This window comes from Salvelinus sp. IW2-2015, linkage group LG11 (assembly GCF_002910315.2).
Source record: "Salvelinus sp. IW2-2015 linkage group LG11, ASM291031v2, whole genome shotgun sequence".
NCBI classification, from domain to species: Eukaryota; Metazoa; Chordata; class Actinopteri; order Salmoniformes; family Salmonidae; genus Salvelinus; species Salvelinus sp. IW2-2015.
In genome coordinates, this window is record NC_036851.1 from 28,155,622 (window position 1) to 28,181,860 (window position 26,239).

The 26,239-nt window shown below is 44.4% G+C and overlaps 1 protein-coding gene across 2 annotated transcripts in view; it reads right to left on the reverse strand.

Annotated features, from left to right (window-relative positions):
* Positions 1-26,239, reverse strand: part of LOC111970676 (collagen alpha-1(VII) chain) — a 134,006-nt gene that overhangs the window by 24,006 nt on the left and 83,761 nt on the right. Inside the window, exons 54-107 of one of the 2 annotated variants that reach the window (XM_070445616.1) lie at positions 25,964-25,999; positions 25,572-25,616; positions 25,181-25,252; positions 24,858-24,902; positions 24,732-24,767; positions 24,451-24,492; positions 24,269-24,349; positions 24,066-24,101; positions 23,936-23,971; positions 23,425-23,505; positions 23,282-23,317; positions 20,982-21,053; positions 20,801-20,845; positions 20,189-20,224; positions 20,030-20,065; positions 19,339-19,443; positions 19,166-19,231; positions 19,003-19,038; positions 18,846-18,881; positions 18,620-18,667; positions 18,307-18,342; positions 17,914-18,039; positions 17,407-17,616; positions 17,258-17,293; positions 17,130-17,174; positions 16,886-17,002; positions 16,695-16,766; positions 16,497-16,541; positions 16,059-16,094; positions 12,273-12,308; positions 12,121-12,165; positions 11,169-11,201; positions 10,936-10,998; positions 10,690-10,725; positions 10,466-10,546; positions 10,267-10,335; positions 7,312-7,347; positions 6,862-6,921; positions 6,666-6,710; positions 6,519-6,554; positions 6,390-6,425; positions 6,244-6,303; positions 5,741-5,866; positions 5,576-5,647; positions 4,783-4,818; positions 4,633-4,692; positions 4,472-4,516; positions 3,066-3,101; positions 2,889-2,924; positions 2,659-2,715; positions 2,414-2,485; positions 2,234-2,305; positions 1,919-1,954; positions 1,611-1,691 (exon numbers count right to left, since the gene is read on the reverse strand). In XM_070445616.1, coding sequence (XP_070301717.1) covers positions 1,611-1,691; positions 1,919-1,954; positions 2,234-2,305; positions 2,414-2,485; positions 2,659-2,715; positions 2,889-2,924; positions 3,066-3,101; positions 4,472-4,516; positions 4,633-4,692; positions 4,783-4,818; positions 5,576-5,647; positions 5,741-5,866; positions 6,244-6,303; positions 6,390-6,425; positions 6,519-6,554; positions 6,666-6,710; positions 6,862-6,921; positions 7,312-7,347; positions 10,267-10,335; positions 10,466-10,546; positions 10,690-10,725; positions 10,936-10,998; positions 11,169-11,201; positions 12,121-12,165; positions 12,273-12,308; positions 16,059-16,094; positions 16,497-16,541; positions 16,695-16,766; positions 16,886-17,002; positions 17,130-17,174; positions 17,258-17,293; positions 17,407-17,616; positions 17,914-18,039; positions 18,307-18,342; positions 18,620-18,667; positions 18,846-18,881; positions 19,003-19,038; positions 19,166-19,231; positions 19,339-19,443; positions 20,030-20,065; positions 20,189-20,224; positions 20,801-20,845; positions 20,982-21,053; positions 23,282-23,317; positions 23,425-23,505; positions 23,936-23,971; positions 24,066-24,101; positions 24,269-24,349; positions 24,451-24,492; positions 24,732-24,767; positions 24,858-24,902; positions 25,181-25,252; positions 25,572-25,616; positions 25,964-25,999 — 3,114 coding nt within the window. Of the gene's footprint in view, positions 1-1,610; positions 1,692-1,918; positions 1,955-2,233; positions 2,306-2,413; positions 2,486-2,658; positions 2,716-2,888; positions 2,925-3,065; positions 3,102-4,471; positions 4,517-4,632; positions 4,693-4,782; positions 4,819-5,575; positions 5,648-5,740; positions 5,867-6,243; positions 6,304-6,389; positions 6,426-6,518; positions 6,555-6,665; positions 6,711-6,861; positions 6,922-7,311; positions 7,348-10,266; positions 10,336-10,465; positions 10,547-10,689; positions 10,726-10,935; positions 10,999-11,168; positions 11,202-12,120; positions 12,166-12,272; positions 12,309-15,703; positions 15,740-16,058; positions 16,095-16,496; positions 16,542-16,694; positions 16,767-16,885; positions 17,003-17,129; positions 17,175-17,257; positions 17,294-17,406; positions 17,617-17,913; positions 18,040-18,306; positions 18,343-18,619; positions 18,668-18,845; positions 18,882-19,002; positions 19,039-19,165; positions 19,232-19,338; positions 19,444-20,029; positions 20,066-20,188; positions 20,225-20,800; positions 20,846-20,981; positions 21,054-23,281; positions 23,318-23,424; positions 23,506-23,935; positions 23,972-24,065; positions 24,102-24,268; positions 24,350-24,450; positions 24,493-24,731; positions 24,768-24,857; positions 24,903-25,180; positions 25,253-25,571; positions 25,617-25,963; positions 26,000-26,239 lie in introns of both variants that reach the window. The other variant, XM_070445615.1, reaches the window with a different exon arrangement.

Sequence of the window (26,239 nt, forward strand, 5' to 3'; positions counted from 1 at the left end):
TAATTAAAAAAAATTAACCTTTATTTAACTAGGCAAGTCAGTTAAGAACAAATTCTTATTTACAATGACGCCTACCCCGGTCAAACTCGGAGATGCTGCGGCCAATTGTGCGGTGCCCTATGGACGCCCAATCACGCGGCGGATGTTGCTGCACAGCTAATTATCAATATCAGCGATCTTCTCAACAAGAGAGATGGTTTCTCGATCAGTGTTTTCAAGGAGCGCTTGATGAGATCATGGGCTTGGCTTCTGGCTGAGGCCAATCGAAAGACAGTCGAGAGACTGGTCCATAAAGCCACTCCTTTGCAATTGTATGGTCTTGTGTGCTTAGAGTCATTGTCCTTTAGTAATGGAAAGGTGGAACCTTCGGCGCCCCAGCTAAGTGAGGTCCTGCGTCACTCTGGGAAGCAGGTATTTCATCAAAGGATGATGCTACTTTGTTGTACTTTTGCTATCTGGTTACTAGTTTCCTATTCCCTTGAGGTGTGGGCGTGACTAGTTAATCATTCTTTGGTCCTGTATTCTGTTCCTAGTGCGCGCCGTGTGGGAAAATGGTAACATTGCCCACTTATGTCATGATGCTGCCACCACCAAGCTTCACCGTATTTTTTATTAAAAACCAACCTGACATAGCTTGAGAGGATCTGCAGAGAAGAATCGGAGAAACTCCCCAAATACAGGTGTGCCAAGCTTGTAGCGTCATACCCAAGAAGACTCGAGGCTGTAATCACTGCCAAAAGTACTGAGTAAAGGGTCTGAATACTTATGTAAATGGGATATTTCAGTATTTAATTTTTTTATAAAATGTGCAAAATTTCCCCCAAACTTTTTTTGCTTTGTCATAATGAGGTATTGTGTGTAGATTTATGAGGGGATAAAAATAAAAAAACATTTTAGAATAAGGCTAACATAACAAAATGTGGAAAAAGTCAAGGGGTCAGAATACTTCCACGAATGCACTGTAAAGGATGAGTAACTGGGTGATTTGTTGAGCATAATTGCTAGTGACAGATAAGGGGAAGTTGAAGGGGTTCTGATAGCATTGTGAGACTGAATGAGCTGGCTGATATTSTGCCGTCTGGATTAGTCATTTCTAAACCCAGATTATCATGCTGTGATTGTACTGCCGTTAGAGTGGCAAGGTCATGTGAAGAAAACMCTGAACACATCTCAGTGTCCCTCAGACACACTTTGTCTTTACTTTAGAAGAGGACARCGATTCACACAGTATACAGTAGGAAGGTTAGGGGGTTCTGATAGCCTATTATTCTGGCAGAATGCAATATAAACACACAAATTATACTTTTAACCATCATTAAAATGTATTAATAGACCATATGAGAATGAAAGCACTCTATCCTGGGCTATATCCAGCTRAATTTATACTAATCCTCCATTACGTGATGTCAATTTGGAGCCATTGAAGAGTTATGGCTGGCGGCATGATCTGGGAGGCTGGCACTGGAGCTTAGAGGACGTATCAAGTTTGGCACCAAACTTCTTCAAGTGGGGATGAACTCAAAGACTGTTCAAATACAATGACAGACACAAGCACCAGACACATACACAAACAGACGCATCACGCTGCACACACACACAGACGTACAAACCTTAATTCCACGCATTCCAGTTATTCCCATGTCTCCCTTCTCTCCTCTAAAGCCTGGCATTCCATCTTTTCCTGGTGTACCCTGGGAGAAAAACACAATCAACCAGTCTTTTATCGATCAATAGGAGAGTGAATGGGGAGTTAGTCATAGGGCCTGGAGTTTTTCCTGACCATGTGACCTGATCAGGAAGAACTTTAGATCCTAGTGATAGGCTATAATTAGGGCCCAGAGTTTTTCACATGTCAGTTCATGTGGTCAAGAAAAAGTATATATTGTTTTCATAACCRAGGGTGAAATGGGAGACTCACAGATTCTCCAGGTACACCAGGCAGGCCCGCCTCTCCCTACAGACAMAAAGACAAACCCATTAGAACACTGCATCTGTACAACAATCCCCTACAGCATCCAGTCTGAGCAAGACAGTGTTCCTTTTCACAGGACATATTGTTGGGTGATGATCCATTCTCACATGACGGGTGGGAAAATTGTGCAATGCAACCATTATACACACGAGGACATTCTGATAGTGATTCTGATATTGATTGACTATCRATGATATTGGTTCTGACATATATGACACAGTGATGATGAAAGCATTGATAAAGGTCAGGTGATGTCATCACCTTCTGTCCTCCTGGACCTCTGGCCCCCTGGAACCCTGTAGAGCCCCTGTCTCCTGGCTCACCTCTCAGACCCTGTGGAGACACACACAGTTATACTCTTGTTATTAATAGCCTGCTCCTAGAGCTGTTTGTGTTTTTGCCAACTCCATTAATTGTTGTCATTGTCAAGCCCAACCTCACCTGCTCCCCAGCTGGGCCGTCACTGCCTTTCAAGCCTTTCTCCCCCTGCCCCCCTTTTGGCCCTCGGTCACCCTGATAAAGAAGAGAACAACAGTTGTAATTGACCACTACCCACACACACGCACACAGATTAGCAGTGTCATAGTCAATACTTGGTGCTCTGAAGTATTTTTGTCATCAATTGTTTTATTAGATTAGTCAATAAAATCGGTGCTGTGAGGTTGAGGGTTGAGAGGGTCACACACCGTCTCTCCTTTGTTGCCCTTCTCTCCCGTAGGTCCTCCCACCAGGAGAGTATCGCCCTGCAAGGGAACAACATAATTGTCAGATAACTAGGTTTAAAAAAATATTTTTAGAACTTTTATATTTTCAAATTTGTATTTATTGTCTCCCCTTTTGCTCTTTTTCTGCCCTTCTCTKTATTATTATACCATGTACACACACAATATTACTACTCATTCATTACAATTCATACCTTTTCTCCTTTGTCACCTTGTGGCCCCAATTCACCCTGAAATATATTGAGAGTAGGACTCACTAGGTAGGCATGTTAATTTGATTGACTATTTTACATGAGCAGAATGCTCRGGGTACAGAGAGAGAGAGAATGTTGGAAAATACAGCTGTGGGGAATAATAGTCACAATATTCACCTTCTCTCCACTGCCTCCTTTGCCACCTGGGGAGCCCTGGTGAACACACACACACACACACACACACACACACACACACACACACACACACCACCACACACACACACACACAACACCACAAACACACAACAACCACACACACACACACCCCCCCAACACACCAGCAAATTTTAACACGAACAAAACAAAATTGAAAAACAATTATACTCCCACATGCACATCCTCATCAGCAATCGTCAACATTATGGTGTAAATCATCCCAAACTACAACCGATAGCTCTCTATACCCACCACAACTAGCACTCTCCTCTTGTATAAGAAATGCGTGTACTGTAATAGGTGAGTTCCTGTCTGTGTGTATGTCTCACCTGAGTTTAAAGTGGAATGCCATGGGCACTCTACAGTACCAGGCCCCCTTCTGGAAGTTACCAGGCAACTAATGTGAGACGGTCAGTATGGTCTTGATGAGAGCTAAGGTGAGCAGGTTTAGTGGCCCTTGCCTTGGAGAACAGCCCTACTCTCAGTAGCACTAATGCACAGGTAGCGAAAGAGGACCAGGGGCTGGCTGGTAGCTTTTAAAGGAGCTATGCTAGTACAGAGGCCTATCATTAGATCAAAGTGGAGGGTAGAACACACTGTAGGGAGCAATCTACTGCACTACTGTGCTCAGAGAAACAGGATATGTATATTCTATGTATGGTGTGATAATGAGCTTGACAATAATGGATAAAGGTATAGTCGGGATGGAAACGATTTAAAGGTTTACGCATCATGCAGATGAAGTCTTTTGCGTTCAGAACTTTTCCTTTCRTTTGAGCCCTTTCTATTTACTGAAGTACACTGCTCAAGCCACACAAACGTTTGTTTGATGAGCTTTTAGTTATTTTGAGCTCTATCTATCTATGTTCACTTCAGCCTTCCCTTCCCCCTTCTGTCATTTTCTCTCTCACTCTTAAGTTTCATCAATATTGAGGGTTGRGCCAATCAATAACATCTAGTAATAAACAGACAGAAACAAACACCATAGAACTCTGTGAGGCAATTATCAAGCACAAGACAGAGGCGGTAGAGTCAAAATTGCTAATGATAAATTGTACACTGTGACAGAAGCAGTACAAAGATAGTGATGTTGACAGTAGATAAGATGAACAGGCGTAGAGATCACAGGAGGCTGYTGAGGGGAGGACGGCTCATAATAATGTATGGAACGGAGTTAATGGAATGGCATCAAATACATGAAAACCATGTGTTTGATGTATTTGAAACCAGTCCAGCAATTCTGCTCCAGCCATTACCACGAGCCGTTCTCCCCAATTAAGGTGCCACTAAGCTCCTGTGGTAGAGATACATGAGAGACAGACTGTGATGAATAAGTGATGAAAGAGAAGAGAAAAAGACAGACGTACCACTAGTCCTCTCTCCCCGTCCAAACCAGCTCGACCCTCCTCCCCCTGCAAACATCAGACACACAAATCTGTAAATCCCCCAACACACACACACACAACTCTACAATACAACACTGTCAAATATAGATACAATTCAAACTCAAATGGTGATGTGGTTTTACTCTGGGTCCTGGGTCTCCTCTCTCGCCTCTCAATCCAGGTACTCCTGCTCCAATCGCTCCCTAAAGAGGAAGATTAATGAGCAATCTCATCCTATTTGATAAGATATTATACAGTATGGAAGACATGTGTTTATCTCTTTGTTAACTCACCTTGTCCCCTTTGCCTCCAGCAGTTCCCGGTGTACCCTGGTAAGGAAAAACAGGTATACTGATCATGAACACTAACAGATAACACAAAGCAAACACACAAAGTCTCGCTCTCTCCTTGGTCCTCTGTAGCTCAGTTGGAAGAGCATGGCTCTTGCAACACCAGGATAGTGGGTTCGATTCCCTGGGCTACCTATACATAAAAAGTGTGTGTATGCATGCATGACTAAGTCATTTGGATAACAGCATCTGCTAAATCAAATGTCAAACATGGGGGGCTTACATTTGTCCTGTTTCAAACATGTACTGTACAAGTGTGTAACCTGTACTGGTGTGAAAAGGAAATGTGTTTTTGACCCTGGAGCAATTAGGGTTAAGTACCTTACTCAGGGGCAGATTTCACCTAGCCGGCTCAGAGATTCAAACTAGCAACCTTGCGATTACTGGCCCAATGCTCTAACCGCTAGGCTACCTATAAGAAATTATCAGACCGTATACCACGGGTATGACAAARCATTCATTTTTACTGCTCTAATTACATTGGTAACCAGTTTATAATAGCAATAAGGAACCTCAGGGGTTTGTGGTATATGGCCAATATAMCACGGCTAAGGGCTGTATCCAGGAACTCCGCGTTGCGTCATGCTTAAGAACAGCCCTAAGCCATGATATATTGGCCACATACCACACCCCATCGGGCCTTATTGCTTAAATATATTATACTAAATATTTATTTGTCTCTCTCGCTCACACACAATCAATTAAGTCATCATGATACAATGTAAAGGCTACTTACAACTAGGCCGGTGGGTCCGGGGGGCCCAGGACCTCCAGGGGTCCCTGCCTGACCAAGAAAGCCTTGGAGACCCTGGAGATGAGACAACATAATCATACAACACAGAGCAGGGCTAACAAGACCACACCAGTCCTCCAACTACCGTGGCGATATAGGCCCTCTCACCCTGGGTCCTAGAGGTCCTGGAGGTCCTGGGGTTCCGTTCTCTCCTCTCAGGCCGGCCAGACCAGGGGTCCCTGCTATGCCACGGGCTCCTGGAGGACCTGCTGGGCCCGGGAGTCCTGTGTCCCCCTAAAACACAAACACACAGGGGTTCACATTCACTGTGGAAGTGCAGAAACTGATAAGTTTGCATATGTCCTCSACTAACCGGTGCCCCTGCACATTGACTCTGTACCGGTACCCCCCTGTATATAGCCTCACTACTGTTATTTTACTGCTGCTCTTTAATTATTTGTTACTTTTATTTTTTTACTTAACACTTTTTTCTCTTAAAATTGCATTGTTGGTAAAGGGCTTGTAAGTAAGCATTTCACTATAAGGTCTACACCTGTTGTATTCGGCTCATGTGATAAATAACATTTGATTTGATGTTAATATGAATATAGCTACATATGTGATTTGTGTTTGAGAACATTCAGAAGTATTGTCAAGACCATGATAGTAACCTTTAACCCTTGAGGTCCCAGCTGACCAGGAGGCCCTGCCAGTCCGATGCCTCTCTCTCCCTGCAACACAAATCCTGTTAGTACTGTCACATGGTTAGCAGCCAGGGAAACACAGACACGAGGAATCAGCTGATGATGTGCATTACCTTGTCTCCTTTAGGCCCTGCAGGTCCTCTGCCCCCCTAAAAGAGACAAAGTGGATGGAGAAGTAAGTAAGACTGACATCTGTTAGACATTAAATATTTGATATTACAAAATGTCAAAAGGTGACTCACATCTTCTCCAGGTTCGCCATTTTCACCAGCAGGGCCCTATTTCAACAAGACACAGAAACAGACACACACACAATAATTTCCCTTATCACTGTCATAATGTATTGTCTGTGAATGTCGATTAATGTTGTATTAAGTGACATTACTCACCCTGTCCCCTTTGATGCCTGCAGGACCCTTGTCCCCTCTCTCACCCTAAAGGAACAAACATTTTAGAAAAATGCAACTTTAGAAACACGTGGTAACCCAGAAATCCCTAAACATTCTTGTTCATGTTTGGTAATCTGTATAGTAAATGCCTGAATAATAGCTGATGTAAATAATTGGTTCAACCAAGCAGACTCACCCGTAGCCCTGGCAGCCCCCTCTCTCCCATTGTCCCAGGTAAGGTCACACCAGGAGGTCCCTGAACCAATCACAACCACCACACTCCCATTACATTAAACTCTGTTCCATCCTATTCCATTGCACCTAGTTCCTCACGAATCATAGCCTACTTAGAGGGAGACAGCAAAGATGAGACAGTGGGCCGGATTTGAACCCATGCCAACATGGCATATGTGATTGTGCTCAGCGGCCCTAACCGCTAGACCACCCCATACCATTAAGCTCTAGTCAAAGCTGTCTACAATACATCTGTTCATTGGTGTATGATTCAGTATGATTCAGTATGGTGATTCACTGGTTCTGAGTTGTATCTATTGTGCCTTCATACACTGGTTCAACAGGGCGAGGTTGTAGTCAACACTAACCAGATGATACCACGACCGGAAGAGTAACCATGACAACCACTCACCTGTGCTCCTTTCACACCAGGGGGTCCTGCTACAGCCTGTAAAGGGGATGGATGGAGGGAGAAGTTGACGTGAAATTCAAACATCTGGATTAGGTTGTTCGCAAATTCACTGAAGATGGACAGCAATAGAAAAAATTGAGAACTCCCACCCACTATGTTCTCAAAATATCATTTTTTATTATGCTACTGTTTTGGCCTTTTGGCCTTCATTAGAGCATTAGACTATGAACGGGAGTGTCATTTGGTTAGTACAGTACATCTCGTCCTTTCAAAAGCTCATATTTCTCCTGAACCGTATTACATCCTGCTAAAGCTTCCGGTGAACGATGTGAATGCGTGTGTGTGGGCTTGTATTACTATCCTCATGGGTAACGGAAACCCGCAAAAGTCCCTGCAAGGATTGTAAAACAAAGAAAATTCCCCTTGTGAGGACATTTCCCAGGTCCCCATAAGGATAAAGGCTATTTTAGGCTTAGGGGTTATGTTTGGGTTACGATTAGGGTTACAATTGGGTTTATGGGTCAGGTTTAGGAGTTGGGGTTAGATTTAGGGTTAGGATTAGGTAAACAGGATTTTGAATGGAAATAAATGTTAGGTCTCAACAAGGATACTAAACATATGCTGTGTGTGTGTGCGTGCATGCGTAGCACATGGGGATGTGTGAAACTTACTCCCGTAGCCTGAAATGTCGCCACTTGCGCCGCAGAATTGCTAGCTTTTGCATGGCACTGACTGATTAGACACTTGAGGGGGGGGATGTCACTTGTGCTAGCAAGGTAGAGGTCCTGGATTTGAGCCTTGGTAAGAGCAGCATGACATCCTTTACAARTGCACATACAGTATGCTTGAGCATTGGTGTGTCATTGTATGTGTCATTGTATGCGTATGTTTACATGTGTCTCCGCCCTCCTATTCATGCCAGTGATTACCTCTTCTTTGATTTGGAGAGACGTTGTATAAGGAGAGACGTTGTATAAAGAGGATATGAGTCATGGCCATTTACAGTAAAGAAAAGAGGGATAAATGTGCAGCTGGAGCTTCTGAATGAAGCACTTATCAGAGTCCAAAATATGTACAGTCCACACAGCAGTGTTGTAGAATATTGGACCATTGGCTTTCATACTTTTAGATTTCTCAGCACAGCTCAAGCAATTTCTCCAACCATCACCACATTCAAATGAATAGGGCTCCCCAGTGGCGCAGCGGTCTAAGGTAGAGGTCGACCGATTAATCGCCATSGCTGATTAATTAGGGCCGATTTCAAGTTTTCATATCAATCGGTAAATCAGCCTTTTTGGATGCCGATTATGSCCGATTACATTGCAATCCACGAGGAAACTGCATGGGAGGCTGACCACCTGTTACGCGAATGCAGTGTCAAAAGGAGCCAAGGTAAGTTGCTAGCTAGCATTAAACTTATCTTAACAATCWATCTTCACATAATCACTAGTTAACTACACATGGTTGATGATATTACTAGGTTAATTAGCTTGTCCTGCGTTGCTTATAATCAATGCAGTGCCTGTTAATTTATCATCAAATCACAGCCTAATTCAACTTCGCCAAACGGGTGATGATTTAACAAAAGCGCAGTCGCTGCACAAATGTACCTAACCATAAACATCAATGCCTTTCTTAAAATCAATACACAGAAGTATATATTTTTTTACCTGCATATTTAGTTAAAAGAAATGAATGTTAGCAGGCAATATTAACTAGGGAAATTGGGTCACTTCTCTTGCGTTCCGTGCAAGCAGAGTCAGGGTATATGTAACAGTTTGGGCCGCCTGGCTCATTACGAACTGTGTGACCATAATTAATTTRCCAGAATGTTACATAATTATGACATAAYATTGAAGGCTGTGCAATGTAACAGCAATATTTAGACTTAGGGTTGCCACCCATTCCATAAAATACGGAACGGTTCTGTATTTCACTGAAAGAATAAACGTTTTGTTTTCATATTWATGACCAAAGGCTCGTATTTCTGTGTTTATTATATTATAATTAAGTCTATGATTTGATATTTGATAGAGCAGTCTGACTGAGCGGTGGTAGGCAGCAGCAGGCTCGTAAGCATTCATTCAAACAGCACTTTACTGCGTTTGCCAGCAGCTCTTAGCAATGCTTCAAGCACAGCGCTGTTTATGACTTCAAGCCTATCAACTCCCGAGATTAGGCTGGCAATACTAAAGTGCCTATAAGAACATCCAATAGTCAAAGGTATATGCTATAGAGAGAAATAGTCGAAGCGTCATAATTCCTATAATAACTACAACCTAAAACTTCTTAACTGGGAATATTGAACCACCAGCTTTCATGTTCTGAGCAAGGAACTTGAACGTTAGCTTTTTTACATGGCACATACTGCACTTTTACTTTCTTCTCCAACACTGTGTTTTTGGATTATTTAAACCAAATTGAACATGTTTCATTATTTATTTGAGACTAAATAGATGTTATTTATTTATTATATTAAGTTCAAATAAACATTTTCATTATTCATTCAGTATTGTTGTAATTTTCATTATTACAAATATATATATAAAAATTGKCCGATTAATTGCTATTTGCTTTTTTTGRTCCTCCAATAATCCGTATCGGCGTTGAAAAATCATAATAGGTCGACCTCTAGTCTAAGGCACTGCATCTCAGTGCTAGAGGYGTCACTAGAGACCCTGGTTCGATTTCAGGCTGTATCACAACCGGCAGTGATTGGGAGTCCCATAGGGTGGCGCACAATTGGCCCAGCGTCGGGGTAGGCCGTCATTGTAAATAAGAATTTGTTGGAGCTGCGTTGGTTGGGAATTTTGGGGAGGTGCGCGGTCGGGCTGTGCGTCCCCGTGGACGGTGGTCTCACAATGGACTATTGCGGCTCTGCGGCTGTGGACTCTGAATTAACCTGAAGGAGAACTCAATCCAAACTCACATCACCTACCCGATCCTCTCACTCACCTTTCCTGGGGGGCCACTGTCCCCCTGCTCCCCTTTCAACCCTGTGGAGCCCATTGGTCCAGCGATACCCTGAAGGAGGGAAGAGGGGAGGATGTTTGATAAAGAACAACAGCAGCAGCCTGAAAATCATTATCAAAGACAAATCCACACTGAAGCTGATGCATCATAAGACATACAATAAACATGAAGAGAGTCATACCTGTTTGCCTGGCAACCCTGGTGTTCCCTCTTTTCCAGGTATTCCGTCTCTTCCTGGGACCCCTGGCTTGCCCCCCTCGCCCTATGGAGAGAGACACACATGTCACCACCAGAACTGATGTGTGTGAATTGCTTGGTGTGTGTTAACTATGGTGGTGATGGAGGTGTGTGTGTGTTGGCTCTACAGTATGTGAGCTGTGAGTCCCATAAAGCTGCTGTACTCACCGTCTGCCCTGGCAGACCTGGAGGTCCTGACGGACCCTGGGAAGAAAGAGTATCATTACAATACATCATATAATATTAAACACACATTACTGTGTCAATGGCCTGTTGAATTACAGTAGGCCTAAATGGAAAGTGTGAGCATACAAGGAATCCCCAGTCCAATGGGAATATACTAGAGCAGCAGTTTAGCCTGCAAAAATCTCCAGTATGAGAGTTGGTTTATAGATGACTGATGTTTTGACGTACCACAGCTCCGGGAGGCCCTGCAGGTCCCGGCAGTCCCATGCTGCCTTGGGGACCAGACAGCCCCTGTGGAACAGCAGATTCAATTCAAATAGATTATTATAAAGCTCTGTGTCTTTGACTGTGAATGGGTGAGTAGTGGCCTAAACACAGGCAATAAACAACAGGAATATATAGAACTCATAAAACGTAGTAGAAGACAAAATATATAATATAACACATAAAACAAGTGTCACCTGAACGCCAACCCCAGGCACTCCTTGATTACCCTGTCAGAGATAAAAACACACACTCAGAAGAAAAAGGTATACACTTAAAATTATCATATCATTCCAGTGGCGTAATACTAAAGCCTACTAAAGCCTAAYATGCTGACCAGAMCGGACAMGTCGCGTGCGCGAGAATCGCAAAATAAATTTAGAAATCCATGTTATTCAATTATTGCAACCACACTACTCGCGCACGCCAACGARCGTCTGCGTTGCCAAGGTCTAAAATAGAACTCCTTTCTATTTCTGACGCAGATCRCGCTGAAAGTCCTGCCTCTCCCATCTCCTCATTAGTTTATAGAAGCAGGTACCCAYGTGCCATCTCCTCATTGGTTATACCCACGTGGRWGATTGAAAGACTAAATGTTTTGCCGGTTGTCGTGGTAAAAGTGTAGATGCCAATCACCATAAGTTCAAAGATGAAAAAGCCTGGAAGGAGGAGAGATGACTAGAAACAATTCCGTTGGCAGTTTTATGTGTGGATTAATTGTCGGAGTAGAGGACCTTGTGCATATCAGGTAAAATAACAACTCATTGTTTATATCCCAGGACAAATTAGCTAGCAACAGCAAGCTAGCTAAATAGGACAAATTAGCTAGCAAGTGCAAGCTAACTAGCTAAATTGCCATACATGTTTAATGCTTTTCGACCTGTTCCCAAATTAATGACATTGGTTCAGAGTTTGTTTTGATATTTTAACCTGCGTGTCGTGATCACGTTTGGTGTAGGGGGACAAAATAAATGTATGCACGATAGCGCACGCGCGCAGTCGGTTTGGGTTCCGTGTAAGCCATATCTACACTAATCAATGCATCAGAGCTGGCACAGAGAATAAATAGGGAGGTATTCATTATGGAAGACAGGCTACAATATACTTTATTGTCCATTTACATGGAAATGACATGGAAGATGATCTCACCTTGACCCCTGGTGGACCTGGAGGCCCGTTGGTACCGATCGGACCCTACAATTACAAAACGATAGTATCAGTATACTTACAGCACTGTGTGTGTGTGTGTGTGTGTGTGTGTGTGTGTGTGTGTGAGTCAGAGAGGAGAGTATCATACTTACAGTTGATCCTCTAATTCCAGGTTCTCCAGGGTTCCCCTGCAAACAAGAGACAAGAGCATGCTGGATTCACATGACCAAGACATAGCACACACACAGAATGACACAAGTTACAACACACAAACACACAGCAAATTGAACATGTACAGAGACAAAGACACATACACACATAAACAAGTGCATACACACAGTACATACATGAACATCCCCCCCCAAAAAAATGTTTACACACACAAACAAATACACAACTCCATACACACAACTGCATAGACACAATACACAACTACAAACAGCATCGACACAATACACAACTGCATACACGCACAATATAAAGAAACACACGTTATACAATGTGCAAACAGTGCTTTGGGAGGGCTGAGAAGCAGACAACAGAGCMGGTGAAGCCACATGCACAAAAAGCCAGCAGACTTAAGCCTCTCAAATGCAAAATACATCTGTTAAATATCTGATGAGCATGTATTCTTTTTCAGTATTCACTATATACTCTATTATGTCCATTTGATCTTTGCTATGGTATGCCATCTATTTTCTTGAGAAAAGATGTGTGGTGTTTAATACATAAACAGTGGCGACCCGCAGAGCCCCACCTGTTTTGAGCCACACATTTTTGGTTAAAAAAAAGGGGGTTTGCCTGTTTTCAACAAAGAATTATATTATTTCTAATACACTTAAATTATACTAGTTTCATAACAAAGAATTACATAACTGTAAATGTTTTCTTCTTTCTTACTTTTGAAGAAAGGGGGGTTTAAATTGTCATTTCTATTCATCATTAATACGTGTCACATATCAGTTTGCAGAATAAAAAATATGAGCTGGCGCTGACTAACGGCAAATAAACTATTAACTATCAAAATAAAGTTGCACACTCCCTACATAAACTCCCAGAAATGTATTGGGTATTTACCAACGTTTTGGCATCACTGTGCCTTCTTCAGGGTGATATCAGTTTGCAAACAATGTAAAAAAATATATAAAAAATCATTGAGTTAATAAAGCCTCCATACAAACATGGTCTCTTTTTTCCCTTCTTGTGTAAGGCAGCTCCAAAATGCAGGTGTTTCAGCCTAGCTCAGTGTGTCACACCCTGATCTGTTTCACCTGTCTTTGTGCTTGTCTCCACCACCCTCCAGGTGTCACCAATCTTCCCTATTATCCCCAGTGCATTTATACATGTGTTTGTCTGTTGCCAGTTCGTCAGGTCTTACCAGCGTGCATTCCAGTCTTCCTGTTTCTCAAGTTCTGTTTCCTAGTTTTCCCGGTTCGGACTATTCTGCATGCCCTGACCCCGAGCCTGCCTGCCATCCTGTACCTGCCTGATCACGAACTCCTGCCTGTCCTCGACCTGCCCTTTGCCTGCCCCATGTTTACAATAAATAATCTGAGAACTGTACTATCCGCCTCCTGTGTCTGCATGGGGGTCATATCCTGAGTCGTGATACAGTGTTTTCTGTGGTGGAAAATAGAGAGTGTAGTGGTTGGTAATGTTCTCTAGTTGCGCTGTTATTGGCTCAGTGTTCTGTCACTCATGGGGACACTCCGTCACTGCCAAATCTAAGGGTAGAGCTCGAAAATTCAGGCCCTTGAGTGCTGCCATAGAGATAAAAGTGCCCATCCAATAAGGCTCAAGGTCATTGGCCACAGATAAAATGACGTGAAATGACTTTATATCTACAGTTGCTTTGATTAGAATTGATCATGTCAACATCATACTTTCAAAATCTTAGCTAGCAGTCATCATCATGAATCAAGTCGACAATCTACTGGGATAATCCTTTTTAATCCTTGTCATATGAAGATAAATAATGAAGCGAAATTATAGATAAAAAAATATTGGTGCTCGTTGGCCATAAACATTACACAACAAGTTGGAAATCGCAAATTCAACAATGAGTGGTTTGGAAGCAATCCGTGGCTAACTGCAAGCATTGCAAAGCAATCACTAGCTTGCTATTCAGTGGAGTGGGTTTGTGGTCCCAGTTCTAGGTGTAGGTGTACGGGTCTCTTTTCCAAGCTTAAAATGATAAACATTCAACATTGGCCATGCTGTCAATCCAGTATGATTTCTGCCGCGCTCAAAACATCTGTTAACTCAGAACTGGAATATCTGACTTTAGTGAGTTCAAGACAACTGGGAACTCGGGAAAAAACTAGCTCCGACTGGGAAAATACGTTTTGAACGGTCATCCAACTCGGAATTGTAAGTCGGGAACTCGGGCCTCTTTGTAGAGCTACGACCTGAAGATCATTGACGTCATCATGATTCGACTTAGTTTTTTYCCCACGTTCCCAGTTGTCTGGGAGCACCATAAATCCAGAGAATGCCAGACTTTGATGACAAAATTTGATCATGAAGGGCCGCCGCACCAMCTTCCTGTTCAAGTGAGCACAGCACAACAAGGTGAGTMCAAAAATGTATTGTATGCTACTGCATAAACTATGGAATGTGCCAGGGAGATATGTATACCGTAGCTAAGAAAGTAATACTAAGTATATGTTGTGTYGTAAGCTGTTAGTAGCCCATGTGCTTCACCTAAATAATTTGGTCTATATTCCCCTCTTAATTTTGCCTACTGTTCTGACTTGGTGGTGCACATGTAGCCTATAACCTGTTTTAGAGAAATGTAATCATTAAATATTGTAAGAGCTTTCATTGTCAGCTTATATGCCCCCTTTGTGTGTCCTACGGTTCTGACTTGGTGTACAAGGAGAACAAGGTAAGAACAGACCATGTTCTGAATTCTGTCGCTGTACATTTCAAAAGTGCTGAACAAATAGTTATATTGACTACGTCCGTCCTAGCTCTCTCATTAATGTCAATCAAAATTATGGATTGCCTCTTATCTGCTTGTCGTCCCCTTATGCCATAGTTTGTACATCTCAATTGTCACCGTTATAGTGCAATTAATGTATTGTTTAGTGTTGTGTTGTGTCATGGCTTTGCTGGCATGCATCCCCCAAATGTTTATTTTTTGCCCCACAAAGATTTACATGCTAAAATCGCCACTGTACATAAAACATTCCAGACATCTTGGATATGACAGGGGTGCTCTGGGAACAAGTGGTCCAGATTAATATGTCACAAATCTCCTATCAAGGCCCAACTCTAGTTTCAGTCCCCTGGGAGATGGGCCCTAATACCAATGAATGAGAATTAAAGTGGAGAAATTAATGCAGATGATGGTGAGGTGGAGGACTGTGTGACCGTGTGTGCATGTTGATGGTGATTCTGTTGATTCTAGCATCCCTTGACATGATGTTGCAATGCCATTTCCCAGGGCTACCCCCCACCTCCAAACGCATCTGCTTCAGTGCGTTGTCCCTGTACACTTCCTTCCCGAAACATGTACCCCACCCCCCAGCCCCTCSTACAGGTCACAAGCATGCCAGCCAGCAGCACAGAAAAAACCTACCGGTCTGCCCAGCACTCCAGGGAACCCAGGTAGGCCCTAGAGTCAGAGAGGGAGGAGAGGAAGAAGGATGGGGAGAGGAAGAAGGGAAAGAGTAGGTTAGTTTGAAGTGTTGAAAAGAGAGGGAGTAACATAGATCAAAAGGAGACATATTGAAAGGGGGAGGTAAAAAGAAAGAGGAAGGGGTAGTTAGAAGCAGAGCTGCAAAAGGTTACTGTCTAAAGGTTATATGTAGCCTCAGCCCAAAGAAAACAGATACAGTAGTTCCATCAGCTCCATCGGCAGCCTAGCGCTCACAGCCTTTCATATGCAGGACCAGCCCAAAAGGAGGCTGCCTGGCTGGGTTATTGTTACTCACTGAGCGGCCTTGAGGACCAGCTGGCCCTTGTGGACCCTGCTCCGAAACATTGTGGGATGAAATAAGAAGCGTGAGTTCTCTTCTCTCTCCCCCTCCACACCTTCAGTTCTCTTTCTCCTTCTACCCATCTTTCTCCTCTTCCTGCACATGTTATGACTACTAGGGCCCTGAGTTCTTCCAGACCAGGGACACTCTGGGCCCTAGTTAGTCATGGCTGATTACACATCATCMTTGATTGTCATACTCACCTACTGTATGGTTGGACATTTTATGATCAATGTGTCAGAACACACAACATTATGGGCTTAACTACAGTACAACCAAGCTATTGAAAAACTAAAAACTGTGTTTTCTTTTGATGTCTGGGATCTGTCTCCTGGAAGCTGTCTCTTAAAAAACAGATGAGTCTACAGTATGCACCCCCCCCCCCCTTCTCACCGGCTTCCCATCCTGTCCCGGTTTTCCAGGTTCTCCTGCTGTCCCCTGAAATGACCAGAAAACAACCTGGTTACTACTAGCTACCACTACAACAATGTCTTGACAACCTCTGCAGAACCATAATCACACAATGAAGAGGGGTAATACAACCTGGCATCAGGGAGTGCCAAAACTTTGGTCAGGGCAGCAGACACTCACCTGAAAGCCATTGCGTCCCTGCTCTCCAGATGGACCTCGGTCGCCTTTATCTCCACGGGGACCTGCAATACCCTGTTACATACACACACACACCCACAGACACAGCAGGTTAAACACAGCAGGTTAAACACAGCAACACTATGACGCCTGCTTGATGAAGTACTGTAATATATTGAGTTAGGTGTTCTCACCCCGTCTCCTTTGGATCCCTGTGGTCCTGAAGCACCAGGCTCTCCTTTCGGTCCTGTGACCCCAGGGGGCCCCCTTGCTCCGGGGAGTCCAGCCAGACCCGCTTCTGCAGAAGCACCCTATAACACACACAAGCACACCCCCCACTAAACACACTCCAAACAGTAGCCTCTGGATAAACGATGATATGTTTACTGTAATGACGACTCATTAGAAAGTAGTAGTGTGTTCAGGTCAGGGACATACCTTTGGTCCAGGTGGGCCCACTAATCCAGCTAGCCCATTTTTCCCCTGATGAGAACAGTCAAGCGTATGTCAACATCCATATATACAGTACATTGAACGATGATTATCGTGGTGACGAATATACTCACATCCTCTCCTTTGTCACCTTTCTCTCCTCTCTCCCCCTGAATTCAAAGTGGAATCACATGAAACATCTCTCATTCACATGCTCTTCCTTTTTTMATTTTTTTCATATTCCTCCTCTCTTCTCCCTCTCCTTGAACCCCTCCTTCCTCACCTTATCTCCAGGTCGTCCAGCCTCTCCCAGTTCTCCGGCTCTCCCTGGTACTCCAGGTATTCCAGGTTTTCCTGGCTCTCCAGCCTGTCCCGGGGGCCCCACTGGGCCCCTCTCTCCGATGGCCCTCCCTATGGGTCCTGTGGCCCCTACAGGCCCCTGTTCCCCCTGCTCTCCCTTCACACCTCTCTCCCCAGCCAGCCCGCGAGCACCCTGAGATGCAAATGAGTAAAGACATTAATTACACATACTCTCCTAGAAATGATAATTGTATTAAAAATCTATGCAATCATACAGAGAATCAATTTTAGAGTAAACAGAGAGATATACATTACAGAACTTGTTCTCAACTTGCCTACCTRGTTAAATAAAGGTGAAATAAAAAATATATATAAAAAAAATAAGCACACTAACAGAATRTCTGAGTTCACTCTACTACACCATTTGTGTGGGTGTCTTGATATAAGCTCTATTCAACACAACGGCCCCAAATAGCCCCCGCCCACTCACGTCTATCCCTGCTGGTCCTCTCTGTCCGGCCTCTCCCTTGTCTCCTCTCTGGCCCTTCTCAGCTTGCGCCACCACAGGCTTGACCAGCACATTCCTCCTCTCCACAACCAACTTCAAGTCCTGCACCTACAGACAGGCAGTACAGGGACAGAGATGTCAAKGTTTTATTCAACAGGCATCAAACTGAAGAAAACGGATTGAAACAGAGGGGGCCTACCTGTACTTGTCCAATGAGAACTGCTTGTTTTCGTTTCCAGTTGTAACCATTTTTAAAACACTTTGCTACGGCTAATAAATACGACCCAGGCCTGGTCAAGATGAGGGGAGCTCATCTACACAACACAGCTATGACTTAATGTCACATCACATTACAAAGATTTAGTATTCACTTACCTCAATCCCAAGGTTAGAGAGGGCCTTCTGCACATCCTGATAGGAGAGAAGCACAAACAGTGTCAAGGAAAAGAGACTATAGCACACAGTCATACTTGTTGGGCTTATTACTATMTATTACTGAACATGATTTGGCTAACACTTGGCTAACACTTGTGTAACAGAAGCTAATCTGCATGCCAAAACAGCTGTAAATCGTAGCATCCTTAGCATAATGTAAAAGCTCCGAAGCACACGTGGTGTGTCTGTGGCTCTTCTTGTACAGTATGTCAGTCAGACAGGCCTCTGGGTTGTGCAGGTCAGGTTGTCTTACCACTGCTGTTCCAGGCCTGCCCGGTTTCCCGTCCTCTCCGGGGTCACCCTGTCAATAACATCTCAGTATTACTTGTCTATGGTGCTCTGGTTATACAGTACACATCCCACCCAAACCTTTATCGAAGATTCACAAACCCATACACACAGATAGATAATCAGAAAAGAGCATGTATGCTCATTCATATGCAAGATGTAATCATATACACGCACGCACAAAAACTTACACTTTCACCTTTACCACCCACTGCTCCTTTCTCCCCCTGAAATACAAGAGTGAGAGGGTCAGTGTGAGGTCAGAGATCAGACTAAAGGACAGATGGATGGATGGCGAGACCTGGACCATGTATATGAATAAAGATTTAGACGATGACACAAACTTACTCTGGCTCCTACAGCCCCTGGGATTCCAGGCACACCCTGAGAGACACAGAGATATGGGAATCACTATCAGTGATTCAGGGTGCAAGAGTAACATACTAGAGACAAGTRCTGCTACACCGGGCTATGCTATGATGCACAGCTCATATTCAACATAGTAACTCACTGGGGTTCCTGTAGGTCCCTGAGGGCCAGGGATAGATGGTGCTGGAGCTCCCTTCGCATAGACCACCTGAGAGGGAGAAGAGAGGGGAGAGAGATTACTGTATAACCAGAGCACCATAGACAAGTGACAAACACACATATTTGAAGAAGCAGAACCATATGGCTGTACTGTACCTGTCCTGGAGGTCCGATGGTGCCAGGGACCCCTGGGGGCCCAGATAGACCAGTTGGCCCTGTAGGCCCTGCAAGGCCCCGGTCTCCCTTCAGCCCGTCACGGCCCTGGAACAAATGCACAAGCACACAAATGCACACATACCAACTTCAGACCAGCACGGACAGTACTCCATTCCTAAGGGGCATGAACTAGAAAGCAGGAAATCAAAGCAGGTGAGCCCTATCCCCCTATCAACCTCATCATCTTCTCTGATTTCCTAGAAATGATTCATATCAATTTGCGCATGAAACTACAGCCTTGGCATTCTGTGCCCCTGTGGATCCCCTCTCAGAAGTGGCTGGTGCTCAAAGGCAGGGCTTGATCATTAGACAATGTTGCATTTATAAGGCTGACGCTTAGAGTGCTATTGATTCCACCGAGAAGGCAGGTTGTGATGGTAATATCAATGTCAGAGTAAGGTACGCTAAATAGACACAAACTCTGACTGGAATTGAAGGCGAGAAAATAATAGAAGAGGGATAATGAGAGACACTAAGGAGCCGAGGAGAGCAGGATTGATGAAGACGGAGGGAAATAAGGAGAGAGAGGAAGAGAGAGACAGCAGGGGAGGAAATTAAGTACATTTTTCAGACAGAGAGAGCGAGAGAACGAGAGTGGAGAGATTAAGATACAAGGTAACAAGTTACTAACGTCTCTTCCAGCAGCCCCAGCCTCTCCTTTGTCACCCTGTAARGTAGAGAAACATCATTAATATCACACTCACATTAACTACAAATGAACATTAACAGCAATATCGGCACAGCAATGGGCGTTAACAGAATAGTCCTGAGTGCCGTGACCAACACTGACCTTCCTGCCATCTTCCCCCGGTTCACCATCCTCGCCCTGCAAAACACAACAACACAATAACAAACTTACCATACTAACAACGCTGAAATTAGCATTTATCAAAGCTCAGCATGCTGTTGTATCAAGCAGAGCCTCTCAGTCAGATAGATAATGTATTGCCGGTGCTTTGTCTGGTCATCCCATTACCTCTTTGCTTAACACTATAAAACAGACAGGTTACATCCCAAATGGCTCCCTATTCCCTACATAGTGCACTACTTTTGACCAGAGCCCTATGGGCAATACTAAAAAAGTAGTGCACTATATAGGGAATATGGTGCCATTTGGKAMACAMATAATCATTATGCAGCAMAGCCACTCAGGTGGAATAAAAGCCTCACATTCCCATCTGATCAGTGCACTTTCACCAGAGGATGTGATAAACACGTCTAATGGTAATTACACACAGATAGACAGACACACATAGGACTCACTGGTGATAAGGATAATAAAGAATAGCACTGAATAGCATCCAATTCAGTTTGTAATTAAACAAACAGAGTTATGATTGCCTGTAGTGTGTGTGTAGTATAAAAATGCCCTGCTATGTTGGAGGTCTGACTGATCCCTTACCATTTTCCCAGCAGCCCCTGGTTTTCCATCTTCTCCTGCTTTGCCCTAAAACACACCAATTAGGGTGATGAGACATCAATGAGACAAGTGCTTAGCTGTGTGTGTGTGTGTGTGTGTGTATGTGTGTGTGTGTGTGTATGTGTGTGTGTGTGTCTGTGGTTGAGAGTGTTTGCAAACTCACAGGTGTGCCTGGATTTCCTGCAGGCCCAATAGGGCCTGGGAGGCCCTGTGCACCTCTCAGTCCTGGCAGCCCCTGGTGACAGACAGACAGAGTGGAGGGGTGAGGGCTGAAACCACACAGCATCCTCTAGTGTTCAAACACACTAAGTGCACAGAGATAGAGATATCAAATCTAAATCATAGCAAATCAAATGTTATTTGTCACATGCTTAGTAAACAACAGGTGTAGACTAACAGTGGAATGCCTACTTACGGCCCTTCCCAACAATGCAGAGAGAAAGAAAATAACATAAATAATAGAAAACCCATAATAATAAAAGTAATAATAGATACAGAATGAGTAACAATAACTTGGCTATATACAAGGGGTACCAGTACCGAGTCGATGTGTAGGGGACAAGGTAATTGAGGCTCCAGTGATGTACTGGGCTGTCCACACTACCCTCTGTAGCGCCTTGCGGTYGGATGCCAAGCAGTTGCCATACCAAACGGTGATGCAGCCAGTCAAGATGCTCTCAAGGGCGCAGCTGTAGAACTGAGGATCTGAGGGCCCATGCCAAATCTTTTCAGCCTCCTAAGGGGGAAGGGGCATTGTCGTGTCCTCTTCATGACTGTGTTGGTATGTTTGGACTATGATAGATCCTAAGTGATGTGGACACCGAGGAACTTGAAGCTCTCAACCAGCTCCACTAAAGCATGTGAATGTGGGCATGTTTGACCCTCTTTTTCCTGTAGTCCACAATCAGCTCCTTTGTCTTGCTGACGTTAAGGGAGAGGTTGATGTCCTGGCACCACACTGTCAGGTCTCTGACCTCCTCCTTATAGGCTGCCTCATCGTTGTCGGTGATCAGGCCTACCACTGTTGTGTCGTTTGCAAACTTAATGATGGTGTTGGAGTCTTGCGAGGCCACGCAGTCGTGGGTGAACAGCGAGTACAGGAGGGGACTAAGCATGCACCTATGAGGGGCCCTGTGTTGGGGGTCAGCGTGGTGGATGTTGTTGCCTACCCTCACCACTTGGGGATGTCTAGTCAGGATGTCCAGGATCCAGTTGCAGAGGGAGGTGTTCAGTCCCAGGGTCCTTAGCTTATTGATGAGCTTGGAGGGCACTATGGTGTTGAACACTGAGCTGTAGTCAATGAACAGCATTCTCATGTAGGGGTTCCTTTTGTCCAAGTGGGAAATGGCAGTGTGGAGAGCAATAGAGATTGTGTCATCTGTGGATCTGTTGGGGCTGTGGGTCCAGGGTGTCTGGGATGATGGTGCTGATGTGAGCCAAGACAAGCCTTTCAAAGCATTTCATGGCTACAGATGTGAGTGCTACAGGGCGATAGGCATTTAGACAGGTTACCTTGGCGTTCTTGTGCACAGGGACTATGGTGGTCTGCTTGAAACATGTAGGTATTACAGACTGGATCAGGGAGAGGTTGAAAATGCCAGTGAAGACACTGTCCAGCTGGTCAGTGCATGCTCTGAGTATGCATCCTGGTAATTAATCTGTCTGGCCCTGTGGCCTGGTGAATATTAACCTGTTTAAAAGGTCTTACTCACATCGGCTACGGAAAGTGTGATCACACAGTCATCCGGAACAGCTGGTGCTCTCACGCATGGTTCAGYGTTGCCTTGTCCTTGTTCAGTCAAGTTTGTGAGAAACATAGAATACYACAGTTCTTCAGGTCCTGTTGATAGGATAGTCTCAAACCGAGCCCGTCCAGTTTGTTCTCTAGTGATTGTACATTCGCCAATAGAACAGAGGGAGGACAGAGGCGGTTTAWTAATTTGCCGCCGTAGTTTCATCAGGATGCCTGCATGTCGGCCTCTATATCGCCGTCTCTTTATCTTCTGAGTGTCGGGGATTAGGGCCTGGCCCGGGGTGAGCAGTATGTGATGTGTCACCGACTCGTTGAAGTAGAAATCTTCATCCAAATCGAGGTTAGTGATCGCTGTTCTGATGTCCAGAAGCTATTTTCGGTCATAGGAAATGATGGTGGAAACATTATCTACAAAAAAAGTTAAGATCAGKGCAAAAATAGCAGAATTGGTCAGGAGCCCGTAAAACAGCCRCTATACATTYCAGCGCCATTCTCCAGACAGATAGAGAATCCTCCACTAGCCTGAAGTCCTTTCTCACTTCTTAATGGGACCTCTCCAAGGATCAGATTCGGCAAATGGTAACATTCTCAACTTGCTCCACTCATTGACTTTAACAGACTAATGAAAGTGCCAGAGAAACACACAAACCATCAAGAGTGCAGTCCTCTGGGACTGGGGTTGTGCACCCCGAGGGATGAATGGTACTCACATCTCTTCCTGGATCCCCTAGTTTCCCTGCGTCTCCCTGTAACATCAAAGGGAAATTATTGAGAGACATCTAGACACAGTAATGCTTATGTAATGCTCAGAGTATTTTACAGCTGAAGTAATGACAGAGACAGAGGTACTGACCCTCAGGCCGGCCGGTCCTGGTGCCCCTGGTTTGCCATCCAAACCGTTGCGTCCATCCAGTCCAGACGCACCTCTCTCACCCTACAGAGAGGAACACGCATGATGCATACAGTATGATCAGAATAAGAGCAGCACTGGGTTTGTATTGGACCTGAATACAATTTACAAAGCATACTACTCTACTCTACTGTGTCAGACTTTCAGTGCTCCAGCATCATTACTCAGAGTTAGTTCATTGTTTGGAAATTATGATGGTAAGGTATTTTTTGGGATGTACAGTATGTGTGTATACAGCAGTATGTGTGTCTTTCATTCAGTGCTTCTGTAGGCTGTGATGATGCTGTGAGCTGGCCCCACTGCGCTTCATCCCACTGGGAATCTGCAGACTGGGAAACAGGATCCGGTGGAATGAAGGACAGTGTAACCTGCCAATCACCAGCCAGTTTGGAGTCCAATTGGTCCAATTGAAAATCAGCCTGTGTGAGAAGTCACTGTAGTGTGTTGTTCAAACCTTCTCTCCTGGGCCTCCTCTCTCTCCTGTGTCACCCTGGAGAAATAGAAAAAAAGTGCAATGAGTGAGATAGAGGGAGGGAGAGAGAGGGAAAGAGTGATTAGACAGAAACAGACAGACTGTGACTTACTCTTGCCCCTGAAGGTCCACGTTGTCCCTCAAGACCCTACACACCAACAACAGATCAGGTGAGACAGAGAGAAGACACAGGGTAAGAATTACACACACCACAGCACACAAACAGACAGACAGACAGACATCACGGGTCAGTATACTAGCCAGGAAGCTCAAGCTTCTCAACGATACTAGATTTGGAAGGATGGTCTTACTCACACGCAGCCCAGTGGYCCCTGAGGGCCCTGTCTCGCCCTTCTGACCTTTGCCCCCGTGCTCTCCCGGATCGCCAGCATCCCCCTAGACACAGGAAGTGACATCAGACACTGGGCGGTTAGGTGGACTGGGAGAGAGAGCTGTGCTGTATACATACAAAAATGTGTTTTTACAGTGTTACATACCTTTTCTCCTCTTTCTCCTTTAAGCTTTTGCTCTATATCACGCTGTAGAAGTTAGAGATAGACAAACAGAGAGATATATGGGTAGAGTGGGTGTTAGATAACCAACTAGCTACGGTATGTGGTTCTGATGGCTTATTCAGTTGGAGTATGGTGCTCGTAACACCATTTGTTTGGTATGATTCCCACAGAGGCTATATGTGTTGACTGAGTGTTGCATTTAGCCTCTGATAAATTACCATATTATTATTTAAAAAAAGAGTTTGAATCTTATCAGGACTCACCATGTTCCCTGGAGGTCCTGGGARGCCTTGAGCTCCCTATTGTGTCAACAAACAGTGTTGTTAATCGGTGTAGATTGGAACTATTATGTCAGATGAGATAAGACAACAAACAGATTAACCTCTGACCTCAGCTCCTTTCTCTCCTCTTGGTCCAATAGGTCCTGGGCTGCCCTGTGGAAGACACACACCACACACACACACGTCACTACAGACAGACACCAACTGACTCACTGCTACTGTATTACACACAGAAACCAGCACAAATACTGACACAGACAGTATCAGATCAATCTGGCAGAAGAGTGTCATGTGAATGACAGACAGGTGTCACAAACATGCATCCCACMTGTCATCCTCTCTCTCGATAACTATTACACAGGAGACACAGACAGTATATCAGATCAAACTGTCAGAGGGGTGTCACGTTGTCACATAAACATGTGTCTCACGTTGCGTCCGTGCGCTCCAGAGTCTCCCAGGTCTCCCTTCTCCCCTGCTCGCCCAGGCTGACCCGCCAGACCCTAAGGACGGGGGACAAAACCACACAGATTATGTGCTTGGTTACCATGGCAGTCCTGAAAACATCTTAGAAAATAAAAATAAAAGCTGCACACYCATGCAAAAATGGGTTTAACCAAAGTTTTGACAGCTAAGCTGTCTTCATCAGGGTTTCATCTGTCCTCAAAACATTAGATCATGTACGAAAGGTTTCCTGTGGTTCATCATGACCTACATTAGTGACCAATCACCATATACAGTACAGCGAGAYCATTCTGAAAATAGGGCATAAAAGGGAATATTTTTACATTTCATAGTTGTGACACATTCGTGACTACTCACCCGTACTCCTCTCTCCCCTGCCTTCCCTGGTAGACCAGACTCCCCCTGGTGGAAGGAGAGAAGAACAGAGAAGATGAGAGAGACCAATTGGGGAGAGGAAGAGGGAGAAGGAGGAGAGGAAGACATAGAAACAGACAMATGCGATGCATCTGCTCTTGTCTCTAGTCTCCATCAATCCCTTGTCAGATGAAAGGAGGGTCTGAGGCGTGACTAAATCATATGACGATACACATCTCTCATTCACCAATTCAGTTAATGCATGCTTTATCTAATACAGAGAATGGGAGCCAGAGAGGGAGAAGTGGCATTCAAACATGAAAAACATTGAATGGAACAGATGGAACTAGATAAGAGTGTGTGAGAGAGAGATGGATGGAGAGATTGTGACTTACGGGAGTGCCTTCGTCGCCCTTGTCTCCTTTGGCTCCCTGTAAAACACAGTCATCCATAATTCAGGCCCATGACATGGGAAGAAGACCCCGCTGACCACAGTGACACAGTCAAAACACAAACTTTTAAACAAGAACCCCACAACATCACATAGGGCAATGGTAAAAGTAGTGCTATATATCCAGACTTGAAGTAGACTTAGTTGGTAGTAGTAGTAGTAGTATTGTTTTAGTATTAGTGCAAAAAGTAGTTGCAGTAAGTCATTAGTGATGTACCTC